The sequence below is a fragment of the Varanus komodoensis genome, unplaced genomic scaffold (genome assembly GCF_004798865.1).
Source record: "Varanus komodoensis strain SLA01 unplaced genomic scaffold, ASM479886v1 scaffold2, whole genome shotgun sequence".
Taxonomy (NCBI): domain Eukaryota; kingdom Metazoa; phylum Chordata; class Lepidosauria; order Squamata; family Varanidae; genus Varanus; species Varanus komodoensis.
In genome coordinates, this window is record NW_025335568.1 from 14,329,594 (window position 1) to 14,351,395 (window position 21,802).

The 21,802-nt window shown below is 44.3% G+C and overlaps 1 protein-coding gene across 1 annotated transcript in view; it reads left to right on the plus strand.

Annotated features, from left to right (window-relative positions):
- MMRN1 (multimerin 1) overlaps positions 1-21,802 on the plus strand; it is a 73,951-nt gene that overhangs the window by 11,635 nt on the left and 40,514 nt on the right. Inside the window, exons 2-3 of the mRNA XM_044428994.1 lie at positions 8,006-8,125; positions 14,133-14,239. Of these exons, the coding sequence (XP_044284929.1) occupies positions 8,006-8,125; positions 14,133-14,239 (227 nt within the window). The remainder of the gene's footprint in view (positions 1-8,005; positions 8,126-14,132; positions 14,240-21,802) is intronic.

A 21,802-nucleotide genomic window follows, 5' to 3' on the forward strand; every position in this document is an offset into this window, starting at 1 on the left:
ATAGCCTACCATGTTATTTTTTTAAACAATGCATTGAAGCATAACTGGTGTGTGATGGGTAGGATTTGCCTATTCAGCACCTAGATATGGTTTGTTGTGTTGTGTGAAACATGACTGACAGAAAACAGGAGTGTTATAAAACACTTGAATTTAAAAGTCCATGGGCTATTGCTTAGCTATCACATAACCCATGATCCCAGGGTACAGACAACATGTCAAGACATAAACAGGGGTTGAAGATCCAGAATGGACAGCACCACTGTGGCTTAAACTGCCCATGCAAACTGGCTCTGCCTCATGCTGCAGCAGCCATTCTGAAACTTCTGCTCAGAAAATGCCAATATTCCCAGGATGCCCTTCAGGCCATGCCACAGCTTAATTAACACAGGAAAGTGTTGAGAAGCTGCAGATTTATTCCATCATATTTTGAAGATGCAGCCCACTTTTTCATTTTAAAATTCTTCTGCAGTGCTGTGGCAAGAAAGGAACTTCAAAGAAGCTCATAGATAGTTCTTAGATGCCTACAGCTTGATCCGAAGGGGAAAAACACCCAGCACCTGAGAGTTTTATTTCAGTGCTTTTTGAAATGGCCAGTCACTCACAGTGGCTATAAGTTACGAAAGCATGTCAGTCCTGCCAGGACAAGTGAAATAAAATAATAATCCACACCTAAAGAACCAAACTGGTAAAGCGACCTAGATTAATTCACTTTTGGAGCACTCAAGGTGCATTATTTATGTCAGCACTGTTTATGTTTCTGGCCTCTGGGTCAGTGAGCACTGCCCAATGCAGAGCAATCTCCCCAGGATGACACCTTGGCTCATGCAATTTCTTCAGAAGACTACATCTGTGTAAGGGTCCGGTCGGACACCTCCGCAGAGGCACCGCAAGATGATGTGGGATTTAGAAACATGGAAACAGAGCAGGTCAGAAGAGGCCTCCTGAGCCATCTAGACTGACGCCTGGCCCCAGCCGGCTCCGCTCATGACATGCCTACCATGTGCACGTCCAGCCTATCACTGAACACCCTCACCGACGGGGCTTCAACCACCTCCCTTGTTCTGGCAGACAAGGAGAGAGGGGAGACGGTTGAGCAGGCCAAAGCTCCAAGGCCATAGCCAATGGGAGCTAGCTGGGAATGGCATAGGCAACCCTGAGAGCCGTTCTGGCTCTGTGGAAACCAAGATACCAAAGGGAAAGGAGAGGAAGGAGGGACTCAAGGTGAAGACCTTTGGCTTAGGCATTCCATTAGAAGGGTGGAATGGTATAAACTAGCATGCTGGTCAAAGAGATTTGCTGTTGAAGAGACATTCCTAGTAAAGGCTGTGGCCTGTAGCAGGATGCGATTAGTATGGCTGTGTATGGGAGGGCTGTAACCATATCCCATTCTCCTGGCATCAGCCTTCTTTTCATGGCCTGCTTTATTTACACAAGCAAGATACTGCTACTGCTAATGCAGGCTGACTCTCTTATAGTCCATGTTGGTAAGCCCAGCTACTGTATAGCCCGAAGGGAGACAGATTCATTTGTATCCTTGTGGCAGAAATACAGTCAGCTACTTTGAATCCTGACTCAGAGACTTGTCTGCCTCAGAAGGCAAAGCAGCATCCCTTGACAATCTGTGACACGCAACATCCCTGTTAGACCTCAGTCCTACTCAGGTGCTCTGATTCTGCTCTGATTCAGCCCCCTCCATCACTGCTTTCGCTGCTGGGAGCTCAGGGAGGCTGACTTTCTAAAGAGAAGGGCAGGCTGGATCTGTGGAGATTTGCCATATCATTCAAAGGGCTGGCTTTGCAACACCTTGCTTCTCTGGGGGAGGCAACATGCAGATCACTGTGGGTTTATTCTAGGAAATGCCCACGTGGTTTCCTAGCATCCCGGCTCAGACTTCCCTCCACCCACTCGCATACACACTTCCTCCCTCTATTTCCTATCAAGGATCTTTTGGCTAGCCAAATATGGGATGGATGGACTCCATCAAGGAAGCCCTGGATTTACAAGAACTGAACAGGGCTCTCATGGGTAGGTCACTCTGGGGGGCTTTCATTCATATGCTCTCCATAAGTCAGAGGCGACTTGATGTCACATAACAAGAAAAGGGGGATTCTATCCAGTGTGCCCCCCCCCACACCACTCATAAGCCTCTAAACTCAGGTTTAAACCCTAAACTCCACATCCAGTGTGTGGTCGCTGGTACAGCAATGGCTCTTCCCATGCATTTTCCTTAGTTTGCCATTTTTGGACATCTAGATTTAGCATTGGAGAGGGGGAGGGGAGGGGCCAGAGGGTGGGGGGCTGTTAGTCACCAGTGTAAGCCATCTGTCTCACCCCCATTTCCTCTCTGTTCCCCCAGGCATGCCACTTTTCTGCCTCTGTATGGAGGACCCCCTCTCAGGTACTTGCAGGATGATGCATTGGACATGAACTGTGGAGGAATTAGGGACCACCCGAAATGTTACAGCTGTCGGAAAACCCCTCCATGGCAACAACCCATCCCCCCATGGAAACAGCAGTGCTTAAAGCTCCTTATGGCATGTAGTAGGAGCAACATGTGTACATGTGTCTCCTGGGCAGGACTGGTGGTTTCCAGTCCTGAAGGGTGATGCAAGATACATTGATGTGAAACCACACAGTAAGAAGGTTTGGTCTGTTTCTGTTTTTGTGTGGTGCATTTTCAGAAGGACTCACTTCCTCTCCATTTGAAGTAGGGCTGAGGAAGAGCAGTCTTATGGCAATTGTCACATTCACAACAATGCTTTCTGTTACTCTGACTCCAACCAGGTTCCACCCAGATGTATTGGGACTTCATTCCCAACCAGCATGGTGGCCAGGAATAATGAGCGTTATGGTCCAATGCATTTGGAGAACTTCAGTTTGGAGAGTGCGATCAACCTGCCATAAATCATGGAGTGAGATGATAGCATGCAGCCACTTGGCCAATTAGAATTGGCCATGCTCCATCCTCCATGAGGACAGGAGTTGTCCTCATGGGAAAGCACTGACTCCTATTCACATGTTGTCTAGGCATGTCTAGGTTGTCTAGACAACTATATCCTTGCAGTGTGCTGATAGCATGCATGATTGGGATGCATGATGTTAGGATCTCAGGGTTGTGTAACTGCTCACAAATTGGCTCCTGTGGATCTTTTGTCTATATATGGTATAACTATAACCCTCCTAGATTTTCATTCCCACTGTCCCTCAAATGATTTTTTTTTTGCAGTTGCAGTTCACTACTCTGTAACACTACCGATGTGTTTAAGGTTTTGGATACACAAAATGCATTTTCACAAAAATCAGATTTGCCGTGTCTCTGGGATGAACTAAGCTCTGGGAAGTTTCTGGGTCTGAAAACCTGGGACACCACCAAACATCTACCAAACAACTGCAACACTTTGTAGCAGAGAAGTGATGGGTGGGGCAAGGATGCTCAGATCTGCACTTTTGCTGGGCAACCGCTTCCTTGCTCATCTCCCTCCTGCAATGTGTATTTTAGCATCCCTGACAAACACACATCTGGAGATACTGAGACGAAGCAGTGAGTGTGGTGTGTGGTACATGCTAAGCAACCTCTCCTTTCCGCCCCTTATCAATTAAAAGGCATCCCTTCCATCTCTTTGGTGCTATCGAGACTGCTGCTACGGCCATCACAGCAATGATTTATCCACTTACGACTGTGTGTCACATCCAATTTGATTTGTTGTGCAGTTGCAATGAGGACTGGATGCGGAGATTTGCATTTCTGTCCCTGTTCACACAACTTATGGCCCTTCACTTTTCTTCCTACTGAAAATCCACCCATGTTCTTTCTTAAGTTATCGTAATTGTTACTCCCTTTACTAAGTGTGTGCATCACAGGGCTTGGGATGGGTACTGTCGAAAAACACGACCACCCCATAACCTAACAAAGAGGGAGAATGCTTGTGTGTTGGGAAAGGCTTCCATCTGCTGGCTGCTTTTGGAAAGATGTGAAGAAACATCATGCTGGCGTCCTTCCAGCAAGGAAGCCAGCAAGCCAGCCAGCAGATTGCCACTTGGCTTGGCTTATTAACCCTTCTTCTGAGCCTTTCTCTGGAGTGTGTCATGCAGGAATTAAATGGGGAAAGTTTTCCACCACTTACATGCCAGGACCCGCCTTACTTAAAAGCCATAATGAAGATTGGCCCAAGACAGGTTCATCAACATACATGATCAGTAACTGAGAAATCTACAAGGGCAAGGTGGGCAACTTTGGGTGCTTCCAGAGCCAACATCAGTCCTCTGGTACCCCCTGGGGCTGCATTACTAATATCCCTGCTCCACATTGCCCAACTGCAGCAGCATCAAAATAATTGGTAGTTTGCCTCTGAATGGGGTGGGGGGCAGAGACGCCAAATGTAGCTTTAAACCATTGGTTTAAATTTACATATTGCCTTTAAATCCACAGTTGTGGTTCACCACTGAAATCCAGTGGCAACCACTGCAAATGGATTTGCTGCTGCTGCTGCTTCCACCAAAGCAGCAAATTTGGTGATGGAGTGAAGGGGCGCTGGGAGCCACATGGGAGCAGGAAGGGGTAAAGGATGCGAAAAATTCCTTTTATCCCTTTTCCTCTAAGGTGAATTGACAGTGGAGGGAAGAAGGAATAGGCTCAGGATGGTTTGTGCATTTCTCTTATGCATTTGTCTGACTTCTGTGGAGGCCAGGAAAAATGTGATATTTGAGGTCTTACCATGTCAGATGCAAGGCAGTGGAATTTAACAGCCAGTCTTTGTTTCAGCTGCTAACAAACCAAGCCGAAGCGAAGCGAAGCGAAAACAAGCCAACCCAACCCACCCGTGTTCTGCATCGAAACTGGCTCACTGGGGATAATGCTACACCTAGAGATGGATGAACCATTTCTTTGGTTAGCATGTCATGTGCACATTTTGGCATCTTGCAAGAAGCAAGGTGGATCCCACCCCTGCTTTAGTACATTATGAATATGCTTGGAGACAATGAGGGTAGAAAAGCACAAGAAGAAGCCCATTGTCTAATGAAACATGGTATAGTGGTTAATCTACTTAGCAATGAAGCTCACTGGATGATTTTGGCCTAGCCTAACTTAAAGGTTAAAACTGTGAGGCTTAAATAGAGCAGAGGAGGGCTATGCAAGCTGCCTTGGGTTCCTTGCAGGAAAAAAGCAAGCTTGCAATGCAATGCAATGCAATGCAATGCAATGCAATGCAATGCAATGGTTATATAGCATATGTGAATGTCATAGAAAAAGTACAGGCTTCTGTACTTGATTAGAATTTTATCTGAAGTCTGAAGGACTTCTGCAAAAGCAAGACGTGGGGACCATGGTGCTGTGATAGCTCTAACATTAGGATTCTTGGCTTGGCACACTTGCTCGTGTGCATGGCAGCTCCCTTTGCTTACATTGTATTGGCTGGACTCGGGCTGCCATGTTTTATTCCTCCCACTCCATTAAAAAGATCAACACTCTGCAAGTTGAAGATAATGATGCTTTGCTACCTCACAGGTGCAGAAGAGAACTTCACTCAGCCCAGTGCATTTGCTCTTGGCCAAAGAAAACTGGCAAAGCACACTCTCAATTCATATTAATAAATCTTCCCGTGACTGGCACGGTGATAGGGAAACGAGGAGAATGGGGGCACCTTGCCAGGATGAGCGAGGGATGATGGAAGGTTGCGTGCTGAGCAGGGCTGCTCCAAAACACACCCGCGTATAGCCAATTAGAGGGTGGGCTGCCAACAGCACCATATGCACAGAAGTCGATCCAACCCCTTAAGCCAACAGACGGCGCTCCCTTTGGATTCCATCACTGTAGCCAGGCCTCCTAATATCCCTTTGTTAATGACTGTTGCATTTGCCCTGCTTCTACATTTGCAAGGATGCTTCTGGGTAAATAAATAATAGTACAGCGTATGCTTTTTCCCTTCAGTGCCTAGCTGGTGCCTGAACATGATCATTATTAGGCTCCATCAGGGAGGGCTCCAGGGAATGATCAGCTGAAGCACTTTCAAGCTCCCAAGCACATTAGTGTCAGTGTGTTACTGATGAGTGTCTGCACTGCCAACTGGGGCATCCGTGTGGCGGTCTGGCCAAGCCAAGGCCCCGCCAGGACAAGGCAGCCACCAGTCTCGTGCTGCAAAGGGCAGGCAGAAAGACCAGGGCCATGCAAGGGGCTACATTCTCTATCTTTCCAAGGTGTGGGATAATAAATGAAGCATCAGAGGTGGAGTGGAGAGGTGTGGATCCCAAATTCCATCTCAGATCATACAGCTCCAATCACTGTATCTCAGCTTGGAGGTTCCCAACCTTTACTGGTTAGGGAGTACATTTGATACTCTGAGAGAGTTCTCTGAGCACTCTCACAAAATGGCTTCCATGGAGGGGTTGCTTATTCAAGAATAGCTGCCACGATGAGTCCAGCCAGTTATGAAACACTCATGGGGACAATTGCCTCGGGATGCCATGGGCACTGCCGCACTGGAGGTGTCCAAGATGCAGCTGGACAGTCATTTGTAGAGTGAATTCCTACACTGAGCAGGGATTGGACCCAATTAGCTTATGGGTCCCTTCCAACTGTTCTATTCGATGATTCTCTGATTTCCTGGAAGGTAAATTGGGGAGGCTGATGAAAAGAAGTTTGGCCAAGAATCTAAGTGCATGACTGAGATAAGGCCTGAGCCCTAAAACATAAAACCTTTCTCTCAAATCCAAATAAATATGTTGTTTCAGGAAACTACTTCACTTTGCAGTATGCCAGACTCCCAGTTTATGTTTTTTAAAATCTTACGAAATAAAATAAAAATCAGGAGAAGCAGGAAGCCTGCCAGGTAGTTTTGAAGATAAAGTGGGGATGGGGAAGAAATGTGTGATCCTCAGTAGCATATGCAGGGCTTTCTGGATCTGGGCAAGGAGCTCCCTGCCAAAGGTCCCATTCGTATGCATCCACACTGCTTTTTGCAGATTCTTTTTTTAAATCATGAATTCACACAGAAACAGAATGGAGTGAGCACATGAGAAAGTAACATGGCTGGAAATAGATTATTCCCCCCTTCTTAGTCCAACCCAGAAGGACTCTATGTTCTTTTGCTATATGCTCCTTTTTTATTCCAAAGGGAAGCTGTGTGTATATTGTTAGTTTATTTGCTGCATTGTTGCAACAGTCTCTGAAATACAACCCCAGTGGTGCTATAATTACATCTATCTGTCTATCTGTCTTTCTCTCTCTATATATATATGTTATTATAACTCATTTTATTTCAGTTGAAGGCTTGTGCTGCTTCTTTTTTTACACCCCCATAAGGCAAAGGAGACTCACATCACATCAAGTCTGTAAGTTTATTGCAGGAAAAGGATGTAAACTTGCCTTCATAATGAAATATTGATTCTTTTATATACATATACCAATTAAAAAGAATGATAGTCCTGCTGTAAATCCTCCAGAGCCCATGCAGAGAGAGAGGGCACGGGGAGGGAGGGCAGGGGGAGAAAGGAAGAAATAACATCAAAGAAATTAACAGGAATTCATTCTTCAATAGTTGAACTGCAACATTTTCAGAAAGTAAAAGCACAGCAGTATCCTTGCATTCCAGGGATAAATGCAGGTTTGACTCCTACTATCTGCATATACCAACAGGGCCACTGTGTATTCTTCCAGTGCAACTCTTGTCCAAGGTGCCTGTTTCTGCCCATCGCTTCTGGCAAAAGCAGGAGGGAAATGGTTACAACCAGGTGGAGTTACTAAGAAATATGAGGAACCCTCTTGCCTGGCTAGGCCATGACCTCCATTTTGGGGCTAATAACTGCCACTGTGGGGCTAATAACTGCCCCAGGATATTACGAGAAACCTATAGCATCTGCAGGAATAGGAAACCTGATTTTTTATTTCTCCTGATCTAGAGTCTTCTGAGATTTCCATTATTCATTCATTCATAGCATTAGTTGTATGCAGTTTTACGCAGAAATTAGCAGATCTTCCCTTACCCCCTCCTCCTTCTTTTTTACCCAGGAACTGGTGTGCCTATGTTCACACAAGACTCCAACCCACCATAGTGGTTGACAACGTGGAAAGCTACTCATCAGGCCGACCCAAGCCATGCAACTGGATGACTGGACCCTGTGGATCAAGGTACGTGATGTGGCTTCACTTGCACAGATGCTCTTTAATGAGATCAATTACCAAGAAAATGTGGAAGCTTCCCAGGGTTCCTCCACCATCTTCCATTTCATGAACAGAAGGCTGAACCCACTGGGAGAGGGGAACTAGCAGATGCTGCAAAAGACTCCGATCTAAGGATGGGGTGATGGTGCTGCCACTGGAGGTGCTGGGAAATATGGAGGTTTCTTTGAGATTTCAAAGAATTGTTGTGACACAGCAAGTTGCCTTATTCTGAGTAAGGAAGACCAATGACCCATCTAGCCCAGCACTGTCACCATGGATTAACATTGGCTCTCCAGGCATTCAGGTAGAAAGCTTTCCCAGTCCAACCTGGAGATGCTGGGCACTGAACCTGGATCGCTTTCATTCAAGAACATGTTACCACTGAGCTATGGTCCTTCCCATAGAGCTGTTGGCCAACTTTCCTGGTATTGGGAGTAAGGAAGGTGGCTGCTTAGGTCGCTTTTTCTCAAGAACTGCTGGCTGGAGTTCAGAGGAATGAGAATCAGAGTGTGAAGCAGCACTGGGTGGGGTGGGGTGGGGAGGTGGCCCATGCTGAGACACTGAGATGAAATAAACAGAGGCCCTTATCTCAAGGCTAGACTCCCTGGGGGGCAGCAGTCCCTGGGAATAACCCAGATGTACACTTAACAGGAAGGGACTTGAAACATGGGAGTTTCTCAAATGCAGGTGAAGTGAGCATGGCTCTTGACCCCAGGATGCATCACCAGCCGAGGAGGATGGCCCAGTTAGAGGATTGGCGCATGGAGAGAAGGTGTGCTCACTTTCAGAAGGCCCTCCTGAAGGGAAGTGGCACAGGCATGCTCATAAGGAGAGTTCCTGGAGGAGAACACTAGATTGGGTTCAACAAAGCACTCTGTGCCTCCTCAGAGATTCATTCTGGGTGTTTTGTACTTTTTTGGTCAGTAAGGAATGTTTTACCAGGAGAAAGGTCTGCGGCTTTTGAAGGAGGGAGAGCTTTGTGCTGCCATATTTGGGCCCCCTATTCTGGGGTCCTGAAATCACTTCCGAGTCCTGGACTTGGCTGCAACCCGCACGTGCAGGCTGTGGTATTAAAACTGCTCCCAATCCAGTTGCTTGTCTGTGCTATGTCTCCTCCATGGACAGCCAATGCAGCCCCAGAAGGAACAGGAAAGGACTGGGGTGAGGAAAGGAGACCTTGCCAATAAGTACATGAACTCATTCTGATTTAGTAGGCAATAATGCCAGTATTTGTTATAGCCAGTTGGTCCATCCAGATGTCTTCCTCGCTGTGGGAGCTTTTTTGGATGGTTTTCTTGGCCCCTGTAGCTGCGACAATGAATACAAAGGCCTGATGCCATTCATCTAATACGTATACCCCTTGTCTAGGTCAAAAGGCTGATTACTCCAGATTAATTTAACCCTCCCTAGCAATTGCTCAAACTGGGTGCAAAACAAAAGAAAGACTTCTAGGTAGCTAGTACGCTCCCCATTTAACTGCCCATTCTTGGCACTAGGTGGATCCTTTACATCAGAGAACCAATACAAATTGGTCACTCATCTTTAGGGTATTTGAGAAAATTTATTTTTGCATATTCTGATGCACACCCACTGTAGATCCAGACAATCTACCAGCTCTCGTGCGTACACTTAAAAAATATTCATTCTGAGAGAAAACATGTTTTAAAATATACTCATAAATAAATATTTAAATAGGCATTGTCATAAAGATCAAAAAAAGATATCAGATTAATGGGAAAATAGGACAGCACAGGCTAATGGATGTACATGCAAAAGTATAACTAGAAACCATTCATGGGCAACATGATACCCTTCAGATGTGTTGGACTGCACATCCCATCATTTCCAGACAGGCTGGGAATGTGTGTATTGGAGTCCAACAGATACATAGATCAACATATCCAGTTGAGGATGGTAGCTTTAGGCTGTTAGAATATTATGGTTTTAAAAGCATGGAAGATCATGTCAGAATTTTCTTTCTTTGCTTGAAACCTGGCAGCAGAAAACCTGGCTGCTTATCTCTGCCTCCAGACCATTCCAATGGGGTCATGTGAGAAATGCCCATCTACTTTGTGGGATGAACACATGACATACGCTATAATCCTACAGAAATGTCAGGACCTTCCAAACCTGTTCATTTGGCTTATCTTTTCCCACTAGGTGGCAGGTTTGCATACCTGTAAGACCTGATATAGGTAGAAGAACAATTTAAAATCTAATCTCCTCTCATAAAGATCAAACCCTTTTCAATTGCAAGTCTCTCTTGAACAGTCTATGATATCCTCCAACCAAAATTAAGAAGAAAAAGAAAACTGTTAGGGGATCCATTTGGTTTTTGAAAGGTACATGGATTTGTTTCCCACCACTTTTTCTTCTTCAACTCAAGTTGCGGTGTAAGGTTTAGCCTGCATTTTAACTTAAGGAGCTCACTACAATAAATGATTTATTCTTACAAAGCTGAGTGTATGTAAACGGATTTTAAATGACAATAAAGGAAGAGCTCTGAAATACTGAGCTGGTAAATGACTTTAACAATGTCATTTCACACTTCACATATTTTTGCTTACTCAATAGCGGCTTATAGCTGGGATGCTTTTGAACGTGAGTATTAGCATCAAAAGAAACTCGAGATTCAAGGTGTCTCTTGCCTTAAGATCACCTTTATGTAGGAAAAGTGTCCTCTGTGAAGGATCCTTGCCACAGTCACATCTTCAGTTTCTTTGCTTTGAGGTAGTAGTGCAAATGCACGAAAAGATGAATGACAGAGAGGCAGTAGTCCAATGCACCAAGAATTAGCCAGAACCATTTTCCAGACCTTCACAAGAAGGGTCTTCCACCTTGGCTTCTGACTCCTGTCCTCAGGTTCTGAAGAGCAGATCAACAAATACCGATGCTCCAGGGTGCCTTTCCAAGCCAGCTCTATGCTCCTGGATATTCAGTACCCAGAAAAAGCTAGAAAATGCAGGAAAGGACACTGCCCGCCCCCCAAAAAAGGTCAAATATATCACTTGAGGAGGTGGAGCTCCTGAGGACTCCTGGACCAGCCATAAAGTGTCCCAGTTGCTCAGAATCAGCGCTGGGGTAGTGTAGCTACAGCTCAGTCCCTGTATGGCAACCAGCCAGACATGATTGTTTGTTGGCTGGTTCTAATTTCTAAAGTGAGATTGAGCAGATCTGGTTGATATGACATAAGAAGAAATCCTAAAAAAGCAGTTTGGTTGTGGAAATCTCCATATGCAGCACAGGTCACTCTAGCAACCTGGGAAGGTTCTGGGGGCTCACTTGAGTAGAAGCTTTGACTGGACAAGAATATGGTGAACCAGATTTCATGCTCGAAATGATAGACATTTGCACTGTTGCTTATTCATAGTTATGCTGCAAGTTTACCCACATAAAAATGAATACTTAGTTTTTCTTAGCCAATTGCACTCCACACACCTTGCCCACGCAGGGAATGGAAATTCAAATAGACTCCTTAGATGCAAAGACTCCAGATCCCATGACTTTATGTGTAATTTTCCTTTTAATTTCAGATATGGTTTCCTTCTTTATTTTTAATGATATCTTTCCATGATAACCAATGAACAGACTCCCTCTTCCATGCATTTGTCATAGCTACCTCCATTCTTCCATCTGTGCTACAAAAAATAAGGTGAAAATCCCATTACCATCTGGGGCAAAGCTGAACCCTGCATTTAAGTCAAAATCCAAGAGATTATACGCTGTGCGTAATGTCTTTTTGTGGACCTCCTCTGCTGGTGGGGACGCAGTTCCATCAGGCACAATTTACATTTCCCATAATCCCCTAGAGAAACATTCCTGCAGGAGCATGAGGTAAATTTAAACAGTGTGCGATCAATTTCCTCTTGACTCCTGTGCAAAAGTTTTCAATTTCTTCTTCTTCAGCATCTGTTGTTGGAGTGTAGACATGAATGGTGGTTATGCTGATAGGCTTTCCAAGGATTCTGACTGATGTGATTCGGTTGAACTTTGCCTTCATGGCCTGGCCTATTTTTGACCAAGTTGAGCCATTCCATGGCTTCTGAGTTTGTCATTTCCTGAGTAAAACACTTTGTGCTTGCCTGACTGAAAATCTCCCACTCCAGTCACTTTGGTTCACTCGCAAGTGCTGTGATGCTTCAGTGTGCAAAGTCTTGCTTTACAGTTGCTACCCCTTGTTTCAATTTGGAACATTTCATTATAGGGTTTCCACGGTAATAGATATTCAGAAGTGGTTTGCCATTGCATTCTTCTGTGCGATACCAACCAGAGTTAGTTTGAATTTCACTGTTATTATTTGTGAAAGACCCTCCACCAGCGTCACCTTCAACTACCGCTGCTGCCCAGTAGCTGTCCTTCAGCTCTGCCCCATCACCATTAGAGAGATCCGTTTTCTCCTTCTACTGTGACAGTCCCTCTTGGTGAGGGTGGAGGCATCATAGCCTGGTGTCTCAGCTTGCACCATTCTGCCTTGGGTCACCCTGCTAGGAGTCCTGCCTAGTGAGCGAGTCTGGCCTGTCGGTGGCATTACTCTTGGCTTCTCTGACCTGCTCTACACCTCTATCACATTAAAGTAAGCACCCAAGAGGGGGTTGCAACCTTTCTGAATGGGGAAAAGAGCTACACACAAGCCAGGAATGTGGCTGGAAAACTTTGTCTTACTGAGCTAGGGCTTGGGCAAATAAATAGGAGGATGGTTGTAGAGAAGTCAGTGGTACAGCCCAGTTCAATTTGGAACATTTCCGTGTAGTCCTGGAAAGACTCCTGCCTGAAATCCCAGAGGACCACTGCCAGTTGGTGTTGACAATACTAGTCTAGATGAACCACAGTCCTGCCTCCGTATAAAACACTTCTCTATGTTTCTGTGGGTCTCCCAAGATGGGGAATCCCAGCAAGCACACAGACTGGCTCCAATCTACCCACTGGCATCCTTCTAGATCTCTGCAATTCACTCACCTCCCCACATGCAGCAGGGCAGAGTCGTAGCTGCCTGATCTCTGTATCTTGGATGAGACTTTCCCACATTTAAATCTGCCAAAAGTGAACAAGTATTCTCACAAATGGGTTTGATGGCTACAAAACTGGATGCTTAGCAGTACAGATTGGTTATTGATTTTGCAGTGCTCTCTCTCTCTCTCTCTCTCTCTCTCTCTCTCTCTCTCTCTCTCTCACACACACACACACACACACACGCGCGCGCGCGCGCGCGCGCGCACACACACACACACACACACACACACATGTAAAAACAACTAGTATGAGAAATTGTGGTTACATCTCAATGCTTGGAAGTTCTTGATTTGGACATTTTGCAGAAGTTATCTGTAGATTTTGCAGAAAGTTGATTGTTATTTGAAGTCAGTTTTGTATCCCAGTTTGGGCTCTAGGGACTCAAAGGGCTGCTTTTTCCCAGGCATGAAAATTGGTCTTTGCTGTTTAAATTGAGGCTAGTGGTGACAGGAACTGGATACTTTTCTGTGGTGGCTGGAACTCTCTCCCCAAGGAGGCTTACCTGGAACCATCTTGGTTTTCTTCTGAGCCACCAGCTTATTATTTGTCCCGACTTTGTAGTAGTTCTATGCAAGTTCAATGATTTTTATATTAACATTTTATTTCTTCGTCCTTCTGTGTCTTCTTATTTGGGGTTAAGAATTTTTGCTTTTCCTATCCCATCATCTAAGTTTGTAAACAACTTAGAGAGCATTACCAGAAGAACAGCTAGTAATTAAAATAGATAGATAAATACAGAAAAATCCCCCATTAATTTCCTCTGTGTTCCTGAAGTCTTTATTTTCTCTAGTTTTGACATGAAGCTATTCTGTAAAAAGCGTTCACTTGTGGTCTTGCACAGGATGCAATCAATAGACTTCAAAAATAATCCCTCTGTGGCCTATTACTGATGTATCATCCTGTATCATGTCCATTCATCTGAGACAGACCCCCACTAACATTTGCTTTCCAAATCACCTTGCAGCTCCCAGTCAAGGACTCGCCAAGCGTACAGGATCAAACATATGATCGTGACATCACTGGAGTGGAAGTGCTGTCCTGGATACAGCGGAGGAACATGCAAGCCCATAGGTATGGGAAACACTGAAAATGTTTAACCCTTTGTGATGACCAATGCCATCCAGCTACCAAGCAATGGTAAGGAGGACAAATCCATCTGCAGCAATTAGAAATGGAAGTCATTCCAGATCAAAGCTTAGACAGAATAGAGGCTTGTGAGGTCAATTTTGTTTTTGTTCCCCACCACATTTTTATTTAATTTCTATACTGCCCAATAGCCAGAGCTCTCTGGGCAGTTCAGAACTATTTCACACTAGAACCTTGAGGGACAAAATTGAACTTACTTGAAGTGTATGTCTTTAAAAATATATATGTCAGCCTCTCCCAATCTCCTAGTTCGGGGACTTTTAAGAAATTGGCCAAACCTGTTTTGCCTACTCTGGAGTAAAAATAATAAGGGGAAAAGATGTGGCTGGTAGACACAGATTTAAAATGATGCCTGTTTTGGCATGTGGATCTACCAGCTGGAGCCAGGGGCAAGGCACTGGCTCAGGAAAATGGACAACAAACTGAAGCATATATTGTCTCTGGATACATACTCAGTTTAGGAATTTGTTTTCAGATCTAGAACTATGCAGATACTGACCAGTCAAGATTCTTGATTTCAGTAATCTAATTTAAGAGGGTGAAAACATGCCTTTTGTTGTTGCTGTTGTTCAATTATCATTCAGCCTTTGGAAGCCTGAGATTCTTGCTGATTGGCTGCAGATTCCCTTGCTCTGCTGCAAATTACTGGTGGATCAGATGATCTATCTATTGTCTGCCTGTCCCTGCTCTAGATGTTCTAGACGAAGTAAGAAGCCCGTACTGTTAAGTGTGAGCCTTTTTAGATACATAAATGCTTAAAATTAGTTAAATAAATATAGTAAGCAGGGCCAGTGTGATGTCATGGTTTGAGCACTGGATTAGGTCTGGAGAGCCCCAGATTTAAATCCCACTAAGCCATTAGCCTCAGTCCATTGAATGCATATTTTTGTTTTAATCCAGACATGGGTATTGGTGGTGGGGTATATTGTGCAATTTTGATCGGCTGAGCGCACGTCATGGAGAAGCATCTTGGATGCATTGTCTGGGAGAAGCAGCTGGGTTGTTATTATTACCTTTTGGTGCTTGGGCTGACATACTTTGGAACAAAAGGTGAAATTATTCATTATAGGATATACAGGTCTGCTGCTGAAAAGGGAGGTAAGAAAGGGTGAACCATGCCGGGAACACCTTCCCATTTATCTTCTCTCCTGCTCTACAGCCTCCACTGATTCAGCACTGGAGGATGAGAATACAGAGCAGAAGGGTTCTGGTTTGACTCTTGGTTGATCCTGATAATAGCCTATGATAAATCAGCCACAACAAGGGAAGTAATCTTCAGCATAGCTAGTTTCCTAGTTAATTCAGCCCTGCTAGAGAAGCCTGCCTAGTTCAAGGAATCATTTCATAAAGTAATTACTTGGGGATATTAAATCATGGCCTCCTGAATGCCTCTTGTTTAAAAATTAATTCACCTATAGCAGTTTGACCTGCCTGACTTTTTAAGGCACGTCATCTCTGAATATATTCCAGCCAGAGGGCATACATTTAGATGCTCAAGCCTATTCCCATTGAAGTCAGAGGAAATTTATATCCTGGGTTTCATTTGGACTGAGATTGAGGCAGATGGCAAAATGCCACACAGACTATTGTACAGACCTTGTGTAAAACATCACCAATTTGAGACAAGGAGTCCTGTATTTTATGATTGCCCCAGTGATCAAACATATGGCAAATGCACCGTAGTTTAACAGGCGTATGACTGCTATTACTAGCTTGTGGCTTTATACAAGATCCCCTTGAAAAATAAGATATGGCATCCACATACATATTTTAAATGGATGAATATTACAAGAAATGCCATTAGCTGCGGTAGGGAACTCAATCACCAGCAGTAGGGAAGAGCTGTGATTAAAAATTTATGTGCAGAAATGTAGAAAAGTCACTGGCTGTTCGCATCCAAGAGAGGGAAGTCTTAATACTTGCAGCACTGGAATCCCCGTGGAAGCAAGTCTCTCTCTTATGCATGATTGAAAGGAGACTTCTGGGGGAACTCTAATAGGGTCCGTTCATTCAGATAACTGCTATAGAATGAAGGGCACACGCAGAGTGGGCCTAGATTTCCATGAGTAGAGACCCATTCACAGAACAGGGTCTTGATTTTCCCTTTGACCCTCACAGAACAGGGTCTTGATTTTCCCTTTGGCCCTCATCTCCCTCAAAATCTATGCTGAAGTGCTGAGAAATAGTGTGGTGGGTGGTGCATGTAGACGAGGGATGGAAGAACAACCCTTCTTCCATTTGTAGGGATTCTGCCATTTCCATTTGTAGGATATCTGCTGGATCGATGTTGCTTCCACAAACAGAGACACTCGGTTCTTCTGTCCACAAAATCTAAGCCAGAGCAGGCAAACTCAGTGAGGGATAAGTAGTGCCTAGCCAGCTAATTTTATTGGGAACAATGATCCTGAGATGGTTCTCCTGCAGTTTGGATTTTTGAAAGCCACAGTCAACCTGAATGTACTGTGTAAAAGGAAATAAGGCTGCATAAGAATATAGAAGAACAGTATCTTAGAAACAGAAACAGAGTCAGAAGGGACCTCCCGGACCATCTAGTCTGACCCCGGCTCTAGCCAGCTCTGCTCACAACATGCCTACCATGTGCACATGCCTACCAGCTGACGGGTGGTTTGTCTGGGAGAACTTCCCAGTAGATTGTTTCTGAGGTCCATGTGGCTTTCTGTGCTTATCCCAGTCATAGAGAAAGAAAGGCAAAAAATGAATGTAGAAGACAGTTCTCCTTTCTGTGGTGCTGGGAGTTGCCCAATATATCTAGAGGGCATTAAACTGAGGAAAGCTGATACAGGGTGACAATGCCACCTACAACTGGGTCAAATCTCACAACACAATAGACCGCAAAGCTCTCCATCTTCCTAAGATGCTAAAGGTTCAAAATGCTTCCATGTTATTTCTATACACACAAACATTTCACAATCATAACAGACTCCCTAGTACAACTGGTTTGACAATATAACTCCTAAGTGCAACTGAACTGAACTGACTCAAATCAAAGGAAACAGAGCCTCGAACCTTCAGTTCTGCCCATAGCAACAGAAAGCCAAGTATGTCTTTAACTTTCTTGCCGAAGTGATGTCCTTCCATTTGTCAGGATTACAGCCAGTGATTAATAACAACACAATGATTTTGCATTTTGTATATCAGCACAGTTGAGTTCAGAGTTCATCGGGTTCAGGTAAGCTAATAAAATCTAAGCACAGAGAGGGTAGTTTAGAGGTTCCTGGAAAAAGAATCATCCAAAGTTACACACACACACATACATACACACACATGGAATCTTACTCGCAAACTCTGGGAGAGTGGTCACACATTCATAGGTAACCCCATTCTTAGTGGATTTTCAAAGTTATGTAAACCACACACAGCTGCATATATTGACAACATTTCCTCTTTCTCCTGTAATTACAAAATCTATGCTTCTGCAACCTAATTGACAAAAATTAGACTGCAAATGGGTATGAAGCTGATATCAATGAGGAATGGCAGCATATACTGTTTTAATTTTTACCAACCTATTATAGAAAGCTCAGTCACTATTATTAGGAGGTAGTCACAAAACTTCTGTTTATATGGGCCATTTTATGGGTTCACATAATAAATTCTGAGAATTCACTTGAGTTTCCTTTCAATAAAACTCCTGGTCCCTTTCCCTTTCCATAAGCTAAAGTATTCTCGGCTTTAATGGTTGTTCATTCTAAATAATAATGGAAAAAGTGCTACAATTATAGATTTTTCCCAGTAGATGGCTGTATAATGTTCATAATACAGAGTGGACCACTGCAGTATTGAGCGGCAGACAAAGGAGAAAGATTAATACTTACACATGTATACTGGTTTTAGTGGACCTTCACTATACCAGTAAGTCATCAGTGAACTATGACCTGAGAAGGGTCTTTACCTATTCCTGTGTTCACTTTCCATTATCAGTTACTGTTGCATGAAAAGGCACAGAAAGAAAGCTGGTGGCGGCATCTCATGATCCAGTCAAAGTTGATAATGTTTAGAAACATAGATGTCAAGAAGTCAAGCATACCCTAAATCATTGGGAATAATACATGCTTTACTGTGACTGGATTGTGACCAGTGTGAATTCTGACCCTAAATCAGATGATTGTCCTGGCCAGGCTAGGTTCTTGGCCCCAATTCCAGGCTTAAGGGATGGATTCCGCAGCTCAGGAATCACAAAGTCCGTCAGCTCAACTTGGATTTGAAGTACCCAGAGCAGACTGCTCTGTTCTGTTGGCCAGGCCATGGTTGGATCAGGCCATGATGGTCCTTCAAGTAGAGGACTGCACTAGAGGTCTACTCTGCCACCAACACACATGACATTTTGCTTCATTTACAAATGCAGTGCAAGAAAATGATGCTATGTATCTCAGGAGGGCAGGCTTCAGGCTGATGGGAAATCTTGTGTCTTTCTTTTTAATAGAACTTTGGGATTCACCAGTCAGAGCCAGCACCAAACTGTTGGCTTGGGGGAGAAAGTGCAGAGCCTCTTATATACTGCATCTCATGAGCCATAAGTTCATGGGATACTTTGCATTCACAAAAGTAAGCCTGCCATTAAACAGCTGGGAATTTGAGACTCTTGCTGATCTTCTGTAGGAGTGCATAGTCTCGTGCCCATGGGCAGATCTAGCCTACCTGGTTTCCCAATCTCCCCCCCCCCCGCCCCCCACAAGGTTCCCCAGCTGTTCATGTCCCTTTCCCATAGCCCGTTTGGTACTTTCCAGCCTTTTTGTGTCTCTCCCCACCTGTGCCATTTTTAAATGCTGAAATGCCTCTCTTAGGGCTTGCTTACTGGCACTAAATATGCTTCCATGTACAAAAAGTGCAGAACTTCCAGCCTCTGGACCAAATGTAACTTTCCTTGGATCTTGATCTGGATCTGCAAGGTCCCCCTGATGGCATGTCCTCTTGGCCCTGGGAATGGATAGTTGTGCCATTTCCCAGCATTTGTGCACTTTTCCTATCTACAGGACTTTCTGGTATTGTATCCACTTGCTCTTTCCCCTTTGTCCCTGCTGCATGTGGTCCCTGCCTCCACCAGCCACTGGAATCTGATCCCCAGGAGCTTCTTTGAATCTGAATTTGGTCTCCATGTGAAAAAGGTTCAATACTCTTGATAGGACTCTTTATGACTTATCCTGGCAGGTTTCTCCAGGTACTTAACTAACGCCTGCCTGCCTGCCTGCCTGCCTGTCTAGCTGCATTTATAACTGCCTGTTTTGCCTCTTGTAAGGAAGCCAAGGTAGCTTACACTGCTCCTTTTTATAGCGACAATTATCGCGTGAGGTAGGTTCAGCTGAGTGTGAGTGACTGGCCCAAAGTCACCAAGCGAGCATCATGCCTGAGTGGGGAGTAGAATCCCAATCTCCCCAGTCCTACATTCCCACCACCATGTTGTACTAACTGTCTGTTGACTCTTTGTTTTGTTTGCTTGCTTGTTTTACTGGAGATGCTGACAACTGAATCTGGGATATTTTGCACGCAAAACATTCTCCGCCACTGAGCCATGGTCCCTTCCCAAAGGGACCACCTGGAAAATGTTGCCATTGGACCATGGGTTGTTGCTTAATCTGGATTATTGTGTTGCATGAACCCAGCTGAGTCAACAAAACATGGTGGACCACACATGGACCACAGCCCAACAACAAGCCATTAATTCTCTTTCCCAGGTGGTTTACTTTTAACAAACCATTGTTTATGGGTACAGTTGAGTGCAGACAACACAATAAATCAGGTTTCAGACAAAAGCCACACAAAATCCATGCTCAACCCTGCTTTATCATGTTGTCTGGATTCAGTCATAGTGAAACTGTCTTCACTAGTAAATCCAAGTGTGTCTATACACACTGTGTGAAATGGCCTATATTCAAAGGGCAAAGACAACACTTATAGAGAAATCTTAGAGGGTAGAAGCTGAAAAGAAGGTTGAGGATTATGAAATCTAAGCATATCTCGAAGCCAGCTGATTTAATGAAAGGCTCTGTGCATGATTGACTGCCTGGGGGGGTGGGGGATGCCATCACACCAGCAGCAAATATATTTGGGAACAAAAGAATGGTAAGTGAAAGGGAAAAAAGGACATCCATCAGGTGGTCCTTTATCACAGGAAAGTAACCGATTCCTCCCGTCATAGATTATATCATCATGCTGCCACCTGATAAATCCTATGTAATTAATTGGGATGAATGCAGGTATTTAACTCCCGTTGACAGCTATGGCCGTACGAAGATAACAGCAGCCACTGAAAAGGCGAGCAGAGCTTTCAGCTTATACTGTAGCCTTGGCTGCCACTAACTGAAGCTTTATGAACAGCTACATCTCCCATGTTTATGCGGAGATCCACATTTGTATAATTACAGCATGTTGAATTTATTTGTGTCCCCCTGCAGTGCAGTCTCTTGTTCATCACAGCTCTTGATGTGTTTTGGATAGGGCCAGCCCACCTGTTGGCCAGAAGGGGCATAAATCCCAGATTAGGAATGGTGAACCTTTTTCATCCAGAGGTCTGAATTCCATTTTAGAGAAGTTTCTTGGGATCCTCAATCTCAAAGTGGAACCAAAATTCCAAATATCACCATATGGTAACTCAAAGATTGCTTGCTTGTAACTTAGCCTCAGAAAAGACATTTTAACTTTTTAGGATGGGAAAAAACTACACAAAACCCTGGAAATGATCACATTATTATTATTATTATTATTATTATTATTATTATTATTATTATTATTATAACATTTCTATGCCACCCCTTGCCGAAAGGGGGTAGGGCTGGGGTTGGAGAAGGTTGCAGGACCATTTGGGGAAGGTCATACTGGGACTTTGAGTCAAAGGTTTCACAACTGTGTCCTGTCCAGGAGACCTAAGGAAGTGGTCCTATTGGCAATGTCTTTCAGCTGTTGCACACCTAAGGGCTGTCTGCTGCAGAAAGTGTTTCAAATCCTGCTGCCAACTCAGTCTTCTGCTAAGTCCAGGACATCAGAGAAACCATACTTAGGTGGGAAGGCAGCTGCATTGCCTGGCTGCATCTGGTAGACCCAGAAATGGTATAGGGAACATGGTTGGCTAGGAATGGCAATTTAATTTCAAGACACAGGTGAGAATTTAATGTTATTTAATTTTTGATAAGAAATCGCCCAATTGCTCACAAAACTCTCCATATCAGAGCAAAAATGACTTTTTTTAAAAGTAGGAAAAACAGCACTGGAAAGATTATCGATCCAGGCACAAGGCTTTGAGTGCTTAGCTCTTAAAACTCTGGGTTTGAATTCTTATATATTTAAAGATTTTCAAGGTGCTGAGTAGGGTTGAGATAAAGCTCTGCAGAATTTGTCTCTCTAGCATTTACAAACTTCCTCTTGTGCTTGACTTGGCCTTAGAATCTGAGTCAAGCCTAGAGGAAGTTTGTGAACACTCACACAACTCTGGTGGTGCAACTGGCAAATTTCGTCTGTATCATGTGCAGCAGC